The 16770-nt window shown below is 46.2% G+C and overlaps 2 protein-coding genes, 1 long non-coding RNA gene and 1 other non-coding gene across 5 annotated transcripts in view; 2 read left to right on the forward strand and 2 right to left on the reverse strand.

Annotated features, from left to right (window-relative positions):
• Positions 1–521, reverse strand: part of VPS52 (VPS52 subunit of GARP complex) — a 120322-nt gene extending 119801 nt beyond the window's left edge. The window contains exon 1 of the mRNA XM_085620396.1: positions 285–521. Coding sequence (XP_085476522.1) covers positions 285–332 — 48 coding nt within the window. The 5' untranslated portion in view covers positions 333–521. The remainder of the gene's footprint in view (positions 1–284) is intronic.
• RPS18 (ribosomal protein S18) lies at positions 505–14235 on the forward strand. Of its 2 annotated transcripts, none has more exons than XM_085620401.1 (6): positions 505–653; positions 4998–5096; positions 6130–6216; positions 13194–13295; positions 13606–13697; positions 14120–14235. In XM_085620401.1, the coding sequence occupies exons 1-6, from the start codon at positions 651–653 to the stop codon at positions 14193–14195; spliced, it is 459 nt and encodes a 152-aa protein (XP_085476527.1). In that variant the 5' UTR covers positions 505–650; the 3' UTR covers positions 14196–14235. The 2 variants fall into 2 exon arrangements, with proteins under 2 accessions (XP_085476527.1, XP_085476524.1); XM_085620398.1 differs by lacking the exon at positions 505–653 and adding an exon at positions 702–725.
• On the forward strand, positions 5224–5361 carry LOC146869826 (small nucleolar RNA SNORD94). The gene has a single exon (XR_014959858.1). It is a non-coding gene; the product is annotated as a small nucleolar RNA SNORD94 (small nucleolar RNA).
• Positions 6509–7678, reverse strand: LOC146869827 (uncharacterized). Its single transcript, XR_014967356.1, has 3 exons — positions 7560–7678; positions 7138–7252; positions 6509–6864 (listed from the first exon to the last, which is right to left on the reverse strand). It is a non-coding gene; the product is annotated as an uncharacterized LOC146869827 (long non-coding RNA).
• Positions 14236–16770: the final 2535 nt, after the last annotated feature.

The raw sequence follows: 16770 nt of genomic DNA on the forward strand, positions 1-16770 counted from the left end.
GCACAAGCAGGCACCATTAGAAGGGAGGTTCGCCGTCTGTAGGATCTGTGTGTACTGACAGCGCCTTGGAGTGTGCTCTACTACTATCCACATCCACAGGGCTCAGTGTGTGGTGTGGTCATCACCCACAGACACAGAGGTCCGGTGACATCTATGGCTACAGGTCTGCGTGAGTCAGTGGGGCTCAAAGCGCATACGGATTCTATCCCGGAAACGGCGCCCCTATACACCCAGACCGTTAACTGCTGCGACAAACACCTCTGGGACTGGCCGCACACACTCACCGCCCCGTTGTCCGCCTCCTCGGGGGCCCTAAGCCCCAGCGTCTCCATCTTGCTGGGGGCAATGACTGAACTGGACGCTCTTCCGCCAACCGCCGGTGACAGTGTAAACAGCTGTCGGATGAGGGAGTTCCGCCAACCAATGGCGTCACCTCCGCCATTCAGATCCGTTTATTCCGCCCACCACTGTTGTCATAAACGTCACAACTAACTGCGCCCGGAACCCTTCTACTGGTTCCCCAGACTGTGTTTCTGTCGGATGTAAAAAGGCGAGTCCCACTACGCCGGAAGTGTCCTCCGATCGTATAAAGTGGCTCACGCGTCACTTCCGCTTTCTCTTTCAGAGGGAACCAGACAGACCCTGCCGCCATGGTGAGCGCTTAGTAGAAGTATCCGTCCCCATCCGAGCAGAAGGATAGTCCGAGTGTGCAGGGGATGGGCTGGGTAGGGAACAGAGCTGCGGGGCTGGGTCAGGGCAGCGTGGCTGGTCAAAGAAGGACAATGGGGGTGGGCAGAGAGGTTTTGGATTGGGAAGAGATACTTCGGGAGAGTTCGGGCATCCTGTGACTGTCCCAGCCCGGGCAGCCTGTGACTGCCCCTTTTTGACCCACCTGCAGGCGTCCTCTGGATGAGCCCTCGCTGTGTGTTACGGCTGTCCTGGTTCGAGACGGGCCGCTTTGCCTCGAGGGGGCTTTATTTAAGCGGTACCTCCTCAGGTGACACTACTGAGGAGACGACGGCTGCCCCGCCGGCCGGACCCTTCAGGGGACTTGTGTGCCTCGCACGGACCTGACCTGCACGGGTCTTCGGAGCTCAGGAGGCCTTGCCTCAGTGGTGCTGGTGTGCTCTGCGGGTTGGATGTGTGTGTGGAAGGCCGGGAGCGCGGGATCTCTGCAAGATCCCGCTTCAGATGTACATACTGGATACTTCCCAGTCGGGCTTCAGTGCCTCACACAGCAGGGAGGCGGCACTGCTGGAAGTAACGGACACTATAAGGGTGTCCCTGGACAGGGCCGTCCCTGTCATGTTGGTGCTGTTGGATCTGTCTGCTGCCTTTGACACCATCTCTCATCAGATCCTTTAGGACCGGTTGCGAGATATTGGTGTCCGAGGCAGGGCCTTTAAATGGATCCAGAGCTTTCTGGTGGGCAGAACTAAATGTGTCCAGCTCGGGTCCTTTTATTTCTCAAACCACTAGTGTTGACAAGGGGGTTCCACAGGGCTCAGTTTTGAGCCCCACCTTGTTTTAGCCTATATGTGGCTCCTCTAGCTTCAATAATTAGAAACTGGGTGCTGATGACACCCAGGTGATAATCCCTATTGAAAAGAGTTCTGCAGTCACCACGCTCAAATTTACACTGAATGACCAGCATAGTCAGGTGGATGAAGAACTTTCTCCAGCTCAACTCATCTAAGACTGAGATAGTCCTACATGGTAAAGCGAAGGAGATGTGGACCTCTGATTGGTGGCCATCAGAGCTAGGAGAGAATGGGCCAAGAATCAGGGCATAAAAATTGATAACTCATCAATGGATGAGCGTAAAATTGGTGGCAGGCACCTGTTTCGGAAACATGCAAATGCTTAGAAGGATCTCTCCGTGGATTCTGTTTATGGCCGAACAGACCCATATCCAGTTGCTCCTGGTTAGTCGACTGGATTATGGTAATTCACTGCTGGTCGGGATGAGGGAGGACCTGGCAGCCAAATTACAGGTGGTCCAAGATATGGCGGCCCGTCTTGTCCTTAACAAGCCGGCACGGACACCCTTGCTACCCCTCCTGCGCCAACTACATTGGTTCCCCATTAAAAAAAGGTCAGTTTTTAAGCTGTTATGTCTGCTTTTTAAATCCCTTCATGGGATGGTCCCAGCCTACCTGATGAAGAATCTCGAATGGTATCAACCCACATGATTGCTGAGATCCAGCAGCCGTAATCTGCTCTGTGTACGCAGAATCAGGCAGTCTAGGGTGGGTGGACGGGCATTTTTGTACTTGGCCCCACTCAGTGGAATACCCTGCCGGACGAGATTCATGCCTGTACCAATTTCTGCCACTTTAAAAAGCTGCTCAAGTCCTGGTTATTCTAATGTTCCTCCAACAGTGTGCTCCTCTCATAAGCCGAGAAATTCCCCCCCCCCTCCCCCCGTGGATGATTAGTTGCGCAATACAAATGAGTAAATGTCTTTAGGATGTCCTCGGTGTAGGAAGCAGCCTTGCACACTAGCCGTATTGATTGGGTCCGTAGAGAGCTGGGCTCTTCTCCCCTCTATTTATTTTATGCGTTTTTATATAGTGCAGACTTTACCCGAAGGTGTCAGAGCGCTTCACAATAGAAATAGTACTGATCCTTGAGGAGAAACTTACAAGTGAGCATGTTACAAAAGCGAATGTTACGGTACATTAGACAATAGTGACACTTGTGCATGTATCAAGAGCAAACAAAATACAAGAGGTAGCGAACGATACGTTACAAGAGGAAAAAGTGACATGTGCATGTTACAAAAGCGTACAAAGTACAAGTAGAGGTATAAAACTGCAATAAATGGCACACTCAAAACACAAGAACATACGTTACATGAGGCAATGGTGGTAATTGTGCATGTATCAAAATCAAACTAGTTGGGACCCTCAGAAGTGAACTTAAGTCCTCTATTAGCCAGAGGTTTGTGGCAGATCTCTTCAGTTCAATGCATTTTTCAGGTGGTGATGGGTGGCTTATTTGCTGTGGACTGGTACAGTAGTGGGTATGGACATGGACCAGAGCAGTTTTGTTTAATGTGAGTGCCAAGTAGTACAAGGTAATTACTATGCAGTCTGAGTGAACTACATTTAATTGTCCAACCTCTGACGGGTATGTTATGTATATTGTAGTTGCATTGAGCAATTACTACCCTATAAGCGGTATTGTGTTTCCCTAGGGTAACATGCTGCTCCAGAACACGGGATAAGAATTTTTTTTGCTTGTTTTTGATTTTCGGTATTAGTTTTGCACTGTTATGGCAATATAGAATTTTAATAGGCATGTTTGGTTTTTAGTTGAAAAGGTGATACGCGAGTTAGTTGGCAGTACTAATAGATCAGCTACAGGTGGTTGGGTATTTCATTATATAGGTATAGCATTTACAGGTGAGGTTGTGTTCTTTGAAATGAGATGTTAGAAATTTGTAGGAATACAAGAATGGAGATTATGCCAACATGCTAGCTTCTTGAAGTAGCCTGTGCTCGGCGAGGAGGCATGCACACACTGAAAAGAAAGGAGTCATTTGGGCGAAAAGGGGTAGTTGGCAGTTGAGTTTTAAGTCAGTTTTCCTGAAGGGTATTTAGGAATATAATGGATTCTTGAAAGTGCATGCAAAACTGTAGAAAAACAGCCTTATTTGCATGTGTTGCAATATTGTAGTGCACGAGAACAGCAGTGTGCGCACATCACTATTACCTGCAGATAAATAACTTTAAAACTAATATTTCTTCCCTTTCTCATAAATCAGATAAAAGAAACTCAAATAAGAAATGTACTTAATGTTTGTGCTTGATGATCTTCCACTTTCCATTTGGTGATCGGGGTGGGATGAAGGATGTCTGTTTTAGTCAATTTGTGTTTAGTAATGCTTTGCAGGAGCACACAGCACTGGGCTGTCTCCAGTCTGAAGCATCCACAACAGTACATTGGTGGCTTTGGGTCAATCTGGGGGTGTAAATTGCTCATGGTAGTCTGTATCTTTCTGCGTTACAGCGCTCGTCAGGCTATTTTTCTGCTGTATTGTATTTTAAATGGACTGGCTCCTATCAGTTGAATAGCCAGGTCCTGAGTCACTGTCTGAATTGCGTGAGTGATGTTTGGAGGTACAGGGAGAGAGAGGTATTCCCAGGATTTGATGGCAAGGTAGGAGACTGGGCATCATCCACTGCTGCTTCGGCGATGAGGGGAGTGTGAGCAGACGAGGCAGAGCCCTGGTGTCTGGATAGTTGGTGGAAGTTCAGGTGGTGGTTGATGTATGCTGGTCTATGGTTGTCGAGGGTCTTGTAACCTGGAGAAGTAGGCTGTGTTGAGTAATACATTTCCATCACTAAATGAACAGGGGTATCAAAGGTCAGGTGAATGCTCCTCGGTGCAGGGGGACATGCACTAATCCTCCCCATGTAAATTGGGCATGGTTACCGAAGTGTGGGAGCTCACCATAGGTTGCTGCTGTAGTGCACTGTGCTTCACAAGGTCATGGGCTTGTATTTAGACAGGCAGGTTATGTGCCCATGTCCTCCCAAGTTCAGTATATAACTCCAGATCTCGGACTTCTGCAGCTGTAGTGAGTTGCATAAGTAGGGGTAGAATAGTAGACCTGCAAGAGACTGCACAGCTGGACATTTGGGGTATAAGCTACCTGATCACTTTTCCTGTTGCTTGAAGGGGTTGGGGTTCAGGACTCCAGCATGTACATGTGTGCAGCTCGCATTGGGGGAGACCAACTTCTGCAAGGGTTGAGACTGATAAATGAAGATTTAAAGCATCTAGATAGTTTTGCTTTGTTCAGTGTGGGAAGTATGCCCTAGTCCCCTTCTGATGGGCATAAAGCTGCTGTGAAACGCTATATATAAAGGTATGCATGTTTTGGGCATGATACAGTAGGCACTCTAGCAAATGTTCTAACTGTATAGAAAATCATGGTGCCCTGAGAAGTGTTGCTGCTGTCACTTAATGGCATTGTTCATTTCTTGCAGTCTCTGGTAATTCCCGAAAAGTTCCAGCACATTTTGCGTGTTCTTAACACCAACATTGATGGGCGAAGGAAGATTGCGTTTGCCATCACAGCCATCAAGGTATGTGACTGTTGGTGCCACCAATGTTTGTCCACTTCTATGCACGCTGGTCACGTCCTTTCTCTGGCATTTTTACCATGTTGGCCCCTTCACCGCTCGCCTTTCCTAAGACCTGTAAACGCCTGGGCTGGCAATGATGAATGGCGCAGGGGTACATACCTCAGCTGGATAATGGGAGCTGAGTGCAGGCTGTATTTTCAGAATGGCTGGCATGTAGTTGGCCTCTGATGGCAGTTTGCATGAGAAAGTCGCCTGTCTGAGCCTCCTTGAGCAGTTCTAAACCATCGACTTCTGAGAACCCCACTGACTCACTACTTGAAAGGACCCCAGACCAAGCAGTTGCTACGATTTGGCCCTCAAATCTATGTATACATTTCAGAACATATTGATTGAACAGTTACACAAATTATGAAATGTTATCACAAGTTTAATATTGATGAAATGATGGCGCTTTTCAAAATGCTGTCTTCCTCAAAGATGAACAATGTTTTAGTTTGACGTATCTTTAATTTGTGCTTAATGCATGCCCCTTTTTGTGCACGCATACTAGTGCTTTGAGACCACAGATTGTCCATACTAGATTCCACAAATCATGCCGAGGATACAAACGTTTTCCTCATTTGTTTTGTTTTATTGGTTTTTGTAAATAATGCAGTTCAGTGCCCCCCCCCCCCCCCCCCCCCCCCGACAACCAGAGGTGAAGGAACTGCCGCACCGTATGGATGTGTTTGGCAAAGTCTCTACGTTGAGTCTAGTCTTCTTAATTGGGTAGCCTCCGAGCTGCACCTTCCAGTAACTTTAACTAAGCCATCTTTGTGTTTGCACCATAGAACCTTTTCGCTTTGCTGGCTGCTACTTGTTGAAAAGTTTTACTAATCTCTTTACAGATATTGGTGCCTGGCCTTATGAAGCAGTGGCATAAGCACTAACTCCATGTTAAAATCTGTTATTTTAGGTGTTCTCGAATTGCAGAAAGTTCAACGCTCACTGAAAATTACGGTCTGTTTTATTAATTTTTTTCCTCCTGCCCTAGGGTGTTGGAAGGCGCTATGCACACGTAGTGCTGAGGAAGGCTGATATAGACTTAAGCAAGAGGGCCGGAGAGCTCACAGAGGATGAGGTGAGCAAGGAGCATGGTACTGTAATAATCCCTCCTCCTTTTTGCTAATTTTCGCTTAACTTTAATTTTGCACAAGTTCGAAACAAGAGTTAAATCTACACTGAATGATGTGAGTGTGTAAATTGTCTGCATTTTCTGATCTCGCTGCCTATTTAGTCTTTTCGTCACAAACAAGATCCCTTTGGGCTCCTATTTAAAGCATACGGGTACTCAGTTTTCATACATACATCATACAAAATCAGCAATTATAAAAAACCAAAAAAGGATAATATAAAGCTATATTTTTATTATGTTGTGATATATAGATATTTCTAATAAAAAATGCAAAAAATGCGTACAATAAATTCATAAAAACACATCCAGAGTGTACATCAAAGGTTCAATTTGACTCACAACATAAATTAAAAACACAATCTAAAAGACTGTAATGACTGTTGGAAACAGAAGACCCAATATTATTTCATTGGCACACCAAGTCTTACAACCAAATGATTTCGAGGTCAACTCAATTTCATAATGTCCTTATTTTCAGTGACCCCAGGTGATGCTTGGGTGCTCCAGTAACACACAGCGACTCGTTTCGGTCGTACAAAATGATACTCCACCTTCAAGCTTAACGTTTATGAATCGGCGTTTCCCAATCTTGATCTAAAAACAATAATATATAAAATGTACAATTAAAAAATCAAGTACATGGATCACTTTAAAAAAAACTTGTGCTATAATACATTTGATTGTTATACTACATTAAGCCACTGCTGATGGTCGTGTATATATACACAAACAAATAATTCTCTATCCATATATTTCATTTATTTTACCATTTAATGCTTGATGATTCAACAACTATCCATACGCCATATTCCAAAGATCTTATACCATGCATCCATACATACACATACATTTCCTACAAGTACCCACCAATTGCGAAACATTCCAGTAAGCAGTAGGAGAAATATTTCTTCCTCGGGTGCAGTTATTTTTGTCTCCCGATCACACAATGCATGAAAAGGGATATGTAACAAAGGTGTTCTCCCTGTAGAGTAACATAAATGTGAATGTTATACGGTATTCTAATAATCATTATTCTTATTTGTACTCGATATGGCCACTATAAAAAGGGCGATACCTTAATTTATGCTTTCCTTTGATTTGTTCTTTTCTTAAATTTGTAAACTAACAGACTGTACACAATGTTGCAGCAGTCTTCAATCTTTTGTTATAAACACGAATAATGAAGTCCTAAGATAGAAACAATATATTTTAATGATTTGTTATAGTAATCGTACACATCCACCAGTCCCCATAAGGCTCATTATATTTTGTCTAAAAGGGCTTTCTACCTTCATAGAACTCCATCTATGTTCCGCCCCTGGAGCTGTGGCAAAAAGTCTTCTATTCACTTAGACCGCCTCTTGGTGGGTTAAAGAAATCACTCCTTCAATATACCCAGTGGCCTAAATGTGAAACACAAATAGTGACCGTCCCAATCATAATTCAAACAAACCATCATGTGACAACAATCCTATTTCATCGTGTAAAGGATAGTTAATATATATATATTAACTAATGGGTTCGACCCTCACTCATTGCCCGAGGTGAATATCAGAACATATGCACGATATCCCAAGATAAAAATATCGAAGGGCACTAGTGTTAACCAGCCCTTATTCGTATATCCGTGAAGCGAAAATTGCATAAACACTAATCCCCCTTCATACGGCCACACACGTGTTCGATAGCGGTGCTCAATACATAAATGACGGCAATGGGGTTTGAGAATTATCACGTGTCCGTTTTTACCGTAACAGTGAAGATTGGTTATAAATCCCCCAACATGTGGTATTCTCCTAAATGCCACGAGGCACCAATAGAAATGTTGCCACAAAAAAATATACATGCTCGAACTCCACCGGGACCTAAAGTCTCCAAGCCTGCTCCAAAAGTCTCCGCATCCAACCGATTGTTACCGGCAAGCCCAGTACCACGCCTATAAATAGTCCTCCATCGCTCTCTAGTAATGGGGCTCCTCATGGAAAGGGAAAGTGGACTGGTGTTTGTAAAGCGCACGCCATCTTAACCTGGCCTAGAAACTAATAAAATTAATTAATACAGCCAATGTGAATTTTTCACTTACGCCTATTCCCTTATTGCTTGCCGCTGATTAAAATCTAAGGCGAAAAACTTATACATCTTAATAAAAACTACCTACATAGGGAGCTCTACTCGAAATGACTGTCTCGATAGGACTCGCATGTGGTCCATCGGAAGAATCGGTCTTGTTTAAATCATGTAAGCTCTAAATATTTATAATTTGTTTGGCCTCATCCTACACCCCAAATTTTATTAAAGGATGGGAAAACTAAGGCTAAAGCTACCGACGATTGTAATGAAGTCATGAGGTGCATACAAATTTTGCACATAACACCAATGTCTCGTGGTGCCTAGACGTTATCATGGATACCTCTAGGGACAGCTAATGTTAGATGAACCCTCCTTAAGTCTTTCAATGGATCAAGTCTCATCATGATGCATCCCACATTATCTAAGCGGGAGACCCATATTCACTCTGTAATGACTATATGCAAACTGGGGCGCAAAAGAAGTCAAAATCTAAGCTTATACCAAAGCATTAATTTGCATGCTATTATCAAGCAAATCTTATTGGATGAGTCTTTCCCATTCTTCTCGAATTCAGTCCTTGTCTAATGGTGTTTAGAATTGATATATACCATTGTTCCCTACACTTACTTTTCTCCTCTATGTTGTCACCTCTTTTGTTCATAATTACTACTTCCAGTATGTACCAACCAAAATCAGTTTCCTTGTGTCCCATTTCTAAGAAATGCGCTACAAGGGTGCATTAAGCTTTTTTTGTTTGTTTTTGTATTAATGGCCGATCTGTGTTCCAAAAGGCGTATTCTCAACTCACGGCAGGTTTCCCCTACATAAGCATATCCACAGGGGCATCTAATCATGTATATAATATTTTTGCTGCGACAATTGTTTAAAGCACTCTTAAACTATACTGTCTGCCAGTATTGTTGACCTGTGACTCACCTTGTAGTCTTCAGTCTTGTGTAACATTTCCTATACACTGATTTACACACACGTGCTTGATTGTCGGTGTAATGTGTGTGTGTGATGAAGCGCTCTGACGCCCTACACTGATATAGGTGGTGCTATATAACGAATTAAATAAATCTGAGAGTGAGAAAGTGCCATCTTTCTTGCATGGTATGCCCCCACTTTTTGCTGAATTGCTGAATGTACTTTGAATGAGTGTGCCCTGGACTCCTGCCAATCAGGTGCCCAGGGCCTATGTTCCTTCCCTAAAACACACAACCCAAATTGGCAAACCCTGGCCACATGTCAGCCCCTGGTAAACGGTACCCTAGGTACCTAGGGCCTTGTGACCAAGGAAGGCCTCTAAGGGCTGCAGCACTCATTGTGCCACCCTTAGAGGCCCTGTACCCTTACACACACACATTGCCCTTGCAGGCTGGGTGTCTGGGTACAAGACAAAACAGTTGACATGGCACACATCCCTGTGTGCCATGCCCACCTACACTGCCCTGGCATACATCAGCCACCCCTCTAGCTGGGTGCCCTATGCCAGTGGTGTGGGCGCAGGAGCCCTGTGCCCCTACAGTACCCAGGTCCATTCCTGGGCACTGTAGGTGCAGTGCTGCCATTTAAGAGTACATGGTGCTGAGAGCTCGTCAAACACTAACTCCACAGCACCATAATGGCAACACTGAAGACTTGGTATCAAACTTCTCAGCACATTAAATCCCACACTGGTATCCGTGTGGGTTTAGTGTACCAAGCACCCCAGAGGGCATCTTAAAGATGCCCCTAAAACCTAACCTACAATCCAAGTCTGTTCTGAGGCTGCCTAGGCTGCCACACAGCAGACCTGTTGCTGGACCCCTGGGTAGGAGAGCCCCATCTCTCCTGGGTCTGCAACAATGCACATCCTGGGTGAGGTGCTACATCTTCTCCTCCAGGATGGGCAGGGGGAAGCTTCAAAGGCATGCCGCCTCTGAGCTTCCCCTGGACTGCCAGGCATTGTGCAATCATTGGCCTGCTGTGTAACCTAGCGACTGGTGTTGCAACTGCAGACACCAGATTTTTGAAGAGGTGGCTGGATTCTGCAGTTGCAGCTTCTGAGCTGATCAAGGGTTTCAGCTCTGCAGCGAAGAGGGGGGTATTTTGAGTTGAGTGCACCTGTACCCGCCCAGGCTTGGTTTACTTTGAGAGCATACCATGCATAAGCAATTAATGTAAGTAAAATGCTCAAACACCAACAGAAGTGGTGCAACAAAAACTGTGCTTGCGTGAGTTGTACCGAAGGGTGTAGCACCATATTGAAGATCACAAACCACTCTTGCCCCCTCCCCAACACTACTTCTGAATACCTGCTACCCAGAGAGTAAAGAGCAGAAAGGGCATACCCGGTCCAGCAGGCCAGACCCCAGGGGCAAACACTTTCCAACAGCTCTGTTGAGTCCCAGTAGCCCATATCCGCCATGTGGCACCAAGATGTAATTGGTGGCAAGCAGTGTGGCATCTGCAAGTTCCTCCAACTGTCTTGAACAGAACGATAAGCTCAGCTCAAAACACCCTTAACTGCACGCTGTTATAGATACAAGGTTAGGAGTATGCAATAACGACCCGTTCTTCAACCAGCTGTGTGAAGCAGCTTGGAGATTGTGAGAAAGTGCCCTCTTTCTGCATGGTATGCCCCCACTTTTTGCTGGTGTTCTTGGAGTGTGCCCTGGTCTCTAGCTAATCAGGTACCCAGGGCCTAGGTTCTTTCCCTAAAATTGCATTGAAGCATAAACCCAATTGACATCCCTGGCCACAGGTAGGCCCCTGGTAAATGGTACCACAGGTACCCAGGGCACTGACCAGGGAAGCCCCCAAGGGCTACAGCACTTATTGAAGGCGACATGGCACACCTGTGAGACATGCCCACAACCCACTGCCTGGCCTAGATCAGCCACCCCTCCAGCTTGGTGCACTAAGCCAGTGGTGAGAGTACAGGTGCATGAGCCCTGTGCCAAAGTCCATTCTTAAAAGTGCAGTGCTGCCATTAAGACTAGATGGTGCTGGGAGTTGGTACTTACGAACTCCACAACACATGGACGGCTACACTGCAAGCGTGAATGCGGGGGGTCTCGACGGCACCGCTGTGCTCATGACGGAACCACGCCGTCATGAGTCACGGGTGAGCTGTGCTCATGACGGCGTGGTTCTGTCATGACTCCACGCACTACGCTAATCGCCCGCACAAGCGGTAAATTAGCGCCGCGTGGGAGGAGCGGCCGCAGCATGGCGGAACCACTCAGGCATGAGCACAGCGCACCCGTGGCTCATGACGGAGTGGTTCCGTCATGAGCGGGGAAGGGGTTGAACCAACACTGATGCCAGAGTGGGATTTAATGTAAAATGCACAACAGAGGGCGTCTTAGAGATACTCCATGAAAAACTAGACCAACTTCTAGTGACCTGATTGAGTGGCTGCCACCAACGGACATGTTTGTGGACCCCTGGGTCGACAGCCTGCTGCTCTTGGGGGCCTGAAACAATGCACGTCCTGGGATGAGGTGCCAAGCTTCCTCCCCCAGGATGGGCAAGGTTCACCAAGGGGAAGCTTCAAAGGCATACCGCCTTTGGAGCTCTCCCAGACCACTTGCTGCTTTCAGCAACAGGTCCCCACTGGTTCTGACCCCCACTTTGGGCAGGAGAGCCAGCGGGAAAAACAAGCGAGGGAGAGGTGTGCCCACCTCTGCCAACTCACCCATCAGGTGGGGGGAGGCATGGTGAAGCACAACCCAGTGTCCTCGCCATTTTAAGTCTTGAGTGCAGTTCCTGGCAAGAACTGTCCACACACTGGTCTGTCCTGACTCGCCTCATCTGGCTGCTCTGGCCATCTTCAGAAAGTGTGCTATTGATGTCCCTCACCTCTGGGAGATTGGATGTCATGCAGACACTTTCCTCAGTCGCACAGCAGACCTTGGAATACAGTGCGGATGACTCCCATCTCTGTTTACAAAGGCTAGAAGAAAGGGGGTCGTCTCTATACAGTTGTCTATACACATTTCAGACTGGATGTGGATCCTTTATACAAGATTAAATGATCAGCAACCTTTAGCTAACAATGAGTAAACTTTATTATTGCCCCTTCTCCATCCCAACTTCAATGCTTTTATCTCCAGCCATAGGAATTGTGACAGTATACTTCCATTGTGTGCGAAAAGATGGGTCCATCCACTGTTTTTTGTTGTGCCAAACTGAGCCATCCAAAATGGATCCCACTGGTTCAGTACTCAAGACTATCACACGTGCACCACACAATCATGCACTCAGCATGTACACTACAGTCATCAGGTGTCTGCGTGCGCTTACCAGCTGAGCTTTACACAAGGAGTCAGTGCGCCACACAATCAGGAGAGAAGGTTCTGATCCTAGTGATTCAGTGTATGCCAGCGCCACCAGGTTGACCTGCCCAGGGCATGGGCAGTAATCCGGAGTTTGTCCTTTGCTTTAGGTCATACTACAGGAGATCTCCTCTGGCCGGTTGTGTGGATTGGTGTTGCTACATTGGCAATCCCAGCACACCCCCACCACTTTGTCCCTTCCTCTCACCCCTGAGCATGACTGCTTCCCTATTGCACACAGGTGCTTGCTGTACGTGTGGTTTCCTTTCAGACTCCATAGTGCTTTCTTTTCCATGGACTACTATCCAACTGTGCAATCTCTTGAGCTGTGCTGGTTTTGTTCGTATGCCTTCTCTTCCTGTTACCCACTTTTTTTCTGACTCCGCTGTCTCCACTTGTGTTGCTTTCTCACAGAAGATGGCAATTTCCTGCCTCTCCCCCTGTCTTGTTTGTCTTCCCCCTGGTGCCACCAGTCTGTTCCTTAACATGCCTTTCGTTTCCCTGTCTCATGGTTTCCATGTCCCTTTACAGGTGGAGCGTGTAATCACCATAATGCAGAATCCCCGCCAGTACAAAATTCCTGATTGGTTCCTCAACAGACAGAAGGACATTAAGGATGGGAAGTACAGCCAGGTGTGTATGTGGCTTGGGTGTTGGGACTCGTGCATGGTTGGCAGCCTGTAGGCATGCCTCCTCCTTTAATTGCCCTACTTGGAAGCAAGAAGCCAATGCGCTTCTCTCTGCATTAGACTATATGGGTAGGAAACGCTTCATAGACTTTTGGCCTTTCATGTGCTTCTGTCCGCTGTCTCCCCCATTCTCCAACTCTTGGGTCTATTATCCCCCACGTGGAAAAGGAATCCCTCTTCTGTGTTCCATAGCGTTTTGGGGAGCATCCCACTGCCGAAGACTAACCATTGTTCCCCTGTCTTCTCTCCTGCAGGTTTTGGCTAACGGCCTTGATAACAAACTCCGTGAAGATCTGGAGCGTCTGAAGAAAATCCGAGCTCACAGGGGACTGCGCCACTTCTGGGGGTACGTGCAGTTTATGGCTTGTGCTACCATTCTAATCGAGGGATGTCTACTGTAGGTCTAGGGGCTACACTAGAATTCTGCATAGCCACATAAAATGTATCTATACTTTTTTAAAAGGAAATTTACTTGATTTTCCATGATTTGTGTTGTGCCAGAATCCCTGGACAAATGCTGACGACGTATCGTTGGTTTGAGTGTGTTTGCTGTAGCAGTGGCTGTTCATCAGGGCACTAATAGTGTTGTCATGAAAGTTGGCAGTAGTAAAAGTAGTGGTTCCTGCTAAGGTGTTTCACCTGTTAAGGGTTGTAAGCATGTTTTGGTTGCCATCCTATAAATGCTATTGCAGGAGTCAGGAGAACATTTTGTGACATGTAAATTATTTGTGTGGATTTATTTCTGAACTGCTACTAACTTTCTTACAGCCTGCGTGTGCGAGGCCAGCACACAAAGACCACTGGACGAAGAGGCCGTACCGTGGGTGTGTCCAAGAAGAAATAAATCCACCACCTTGCTTTTCAATAAACTGTCTTCAAAAAGATCCTACCTGTCTCCCTGTGCCTTGAGTTGGTGATTTGTATCTTAACTAGCCTGTGATTTTGTTTGCTGCTTTTAAAGTGTTTTATGCAGTACTTCTGCTGTTCAAGATGTGCGGTTGGCCAAGAGGTGATGAAGCGAATGAGTTGCCTGTGAATAGAATGATGGTCTTCAAAATGGTGCTGGCCGGCCGTGCACTGTGGTACTCTGCACTATACAAGTGATAAAGGAAAGCATGTGTCTGGAGAGATCCATCTTGTTGGGTTCTGATCTCTGGGTATCCTGTCGGAGATGCAGACTGCTGAAGCCTTCAGCACCCCAGTCATCAAAATTGGATTTCAAGAGTGGCAGGTTGTGTGCTCGAAGAGTCATGGGACGCTTCAGGGTGCAGATGCTGGATACTCCAGGGTCTTCCTCTAAGATGATTCAATTGAGGGACATTGCACATCCACTGAGATTTCTCAAACTCCGATTGCTTGAAGAAGACACATACTAAAAACATGGAGTGCGCCTCCAGTCCATACACCCTACGGGTTGCTCACTGCCTGCGAGCGCAGTGGAGTGCCTCAACTCCCACGATCCCTTTCATCAGCCTTTTCATAACTGCACCTGTTGGAAGCCACAATCAACCTAGCAACTCGGACACCCATATCCAACCTAACTGGTCAAACACCCACTGCAGCATAGCTGGTCTGAGCACACTGGACTCAGTGCCAGCACCCCAATATCTTCGTTATGGAGTAAGACAAATTGGATCAAGTCGCTGTGTTGCCTTACTCTGAGCCGAAGGTTTTCCCATGCAACACCCATGGATTTTGATGCTGCCCCATATTTACCAAAGCACGTAACCTGGGGCAACATCAGACGTATGCCTCCCCAGTGGAGACGTAATAAGGAGGTTTTCATTTCTCCTTTTTTTTTTTTTTATTTCCAGGTGTGCTGGATCCTGCAGCTCACACAGAGAAAAATGCCTCCGGGTTGTTTTTGTGAAGGAAGGTGCCCCTTCCTGCACAAACAATCCTGCCTATGTTGGTGCTTGGCAGCAATTTGTGCGACAACGCAAGGGGAAGGACAGGAATGCACTGCATTTCATAAATGGGGTGCATTCCGTCCTTTTCACATTGGCATAGGGCAGCCCCGCAAGAAGACTTGCAGCGCTGACCTACGCGAATTCCTCAAATGAGGCCCTTTGTTTTAGCTACACATTTGACCACTCCCTCACACTGACTGACCTTTGGTTTGCTAAACAATGTTTAATATTTCCCCACTGTAAATAATTTGCTGTGAGAATTGGGGACCTTTATAGCTGTCGATGACTAAGAGTACCGGGTCCTTAATGTCAAGAGGAGGTCCTTGTGCCCAAGAAATTTTGTATAAGGGGTTGTCTCAATGTTTGAAGACCTCTGCTCTAATGTCGTTATACAAAGCTTTGGGGTTGCTTGCGCGGGCTCTTGGGTATGGTTGAGACGCTTGCACCGCCGGAGTATCAAAAATGATGCTCTTGCGGCGCAAGCCTCTCATAAGCTGCAAATATTCTGTATGTTAAGTCTTTCACCATCAGGTACCTACGTATAAACAAACGGGCAGCATAAATGAAAAATAAAATTAAGTTGCTACATGGTCTGTGTATAACCAGAGAGCCACAGAATTAAACCTTGGTTGGTTCAGTGGAGAATAGTGATAGGTATTTTTAGTGCTACAAGGTCACAGCCTGTGACTGAAAGCACTGTGAGTATCTAAGTTATTATTTTATACTTGCTTTACACACAGTGCAAGACTTGTACACAATGTGCAAATAGTTTTATGATTAAATGGTGCTTCCAAAATGTCTTTAGTAATACCAAAGGGGTACAAAAGGGGTGGTGATGGACGGAGCATCCGAACCAATTTAACACTCACACCCAGTCAACAGATCTGGGTTTGATCCATCACTGTTCTTTAGCCCACTCTGCCACCCCAGTTCAGACATGACCATATGCAAATCAGTCTGACCCTGTGCCTCATGGGAACAGTCCAGCCCAAACTGCCAAGCAATGCCTTCCCTGGACCGGAAACAAGCTTCCTAGGACTTTGTTCTGGCATTTTAGCCGTCTTCGACTGATTTGCATATGGCTGGGTCCAAACTGGAATGGCATGGTGAGCAAAAAACGATGGATTCAGGCCCAGATCTCTGTACTGGGGTGAATGTATGACCTTGTTCTGCTTTCTGTCCATCAGTTCTTTTTGCATTTAGTAACACCAAAGCATATGTAATGCTTTTCTTTTCTTTGTTTTTTTTTTGACTGCCCCTTCAACACCTCCTTATGGGATACTAAGGGCTGTGTAAATACAATTCTAATTAAATGCATGCACTTCATATCCCAGTTAACTTTGCACTACCACTCAAAATCAAATCTTTGTCATCACAAAGCTTGGAGTGATTCTATAAATTACAGCCAGAAGTGGCTCCCAAGCACCCTTTATGCTTGCAGATTAGTTAATATTGCACATTTACATTTCATTTGGGCACCCTGGCAGGAAGGCTTTTTACAGCACATGA

This window comes from Triturus cristatus, chromosome 1_1 (assembly GCF_964204655.1).
Source record: "Triturus cristatus chromosome 1_1, aTriCri1.1, whole genome shotgun sequence".
NCBI classification, from domain to species: Eukaryota; Metazoa; Chordata; class Amphibia; order Caudata; family Salamandridae; genus Triturus; species Triturus cristatus.

What these genes read in the sequence shown, in the direction of transcription:
- RPS18 (XM_085620398.1), top strand. An exon ending in TTGCCATCACAGCCATCAAG is followed by an intron (nt 5,097 to 6,129) that starts GTATGTGACTGT and finishes CTCCTGCCCTAG; the next exon opens with GGTGTTGGAAGGCGCTATGC. An exon ending in GAGAGCTCACAGAGGATGAG is followed by an intron (nt 6,217 to 13,193) that starts GTGAGCAAGGAG and finishes GTCCCTTTACAG; the next exon opens with GTGGAGCGTGTAATCACCAT.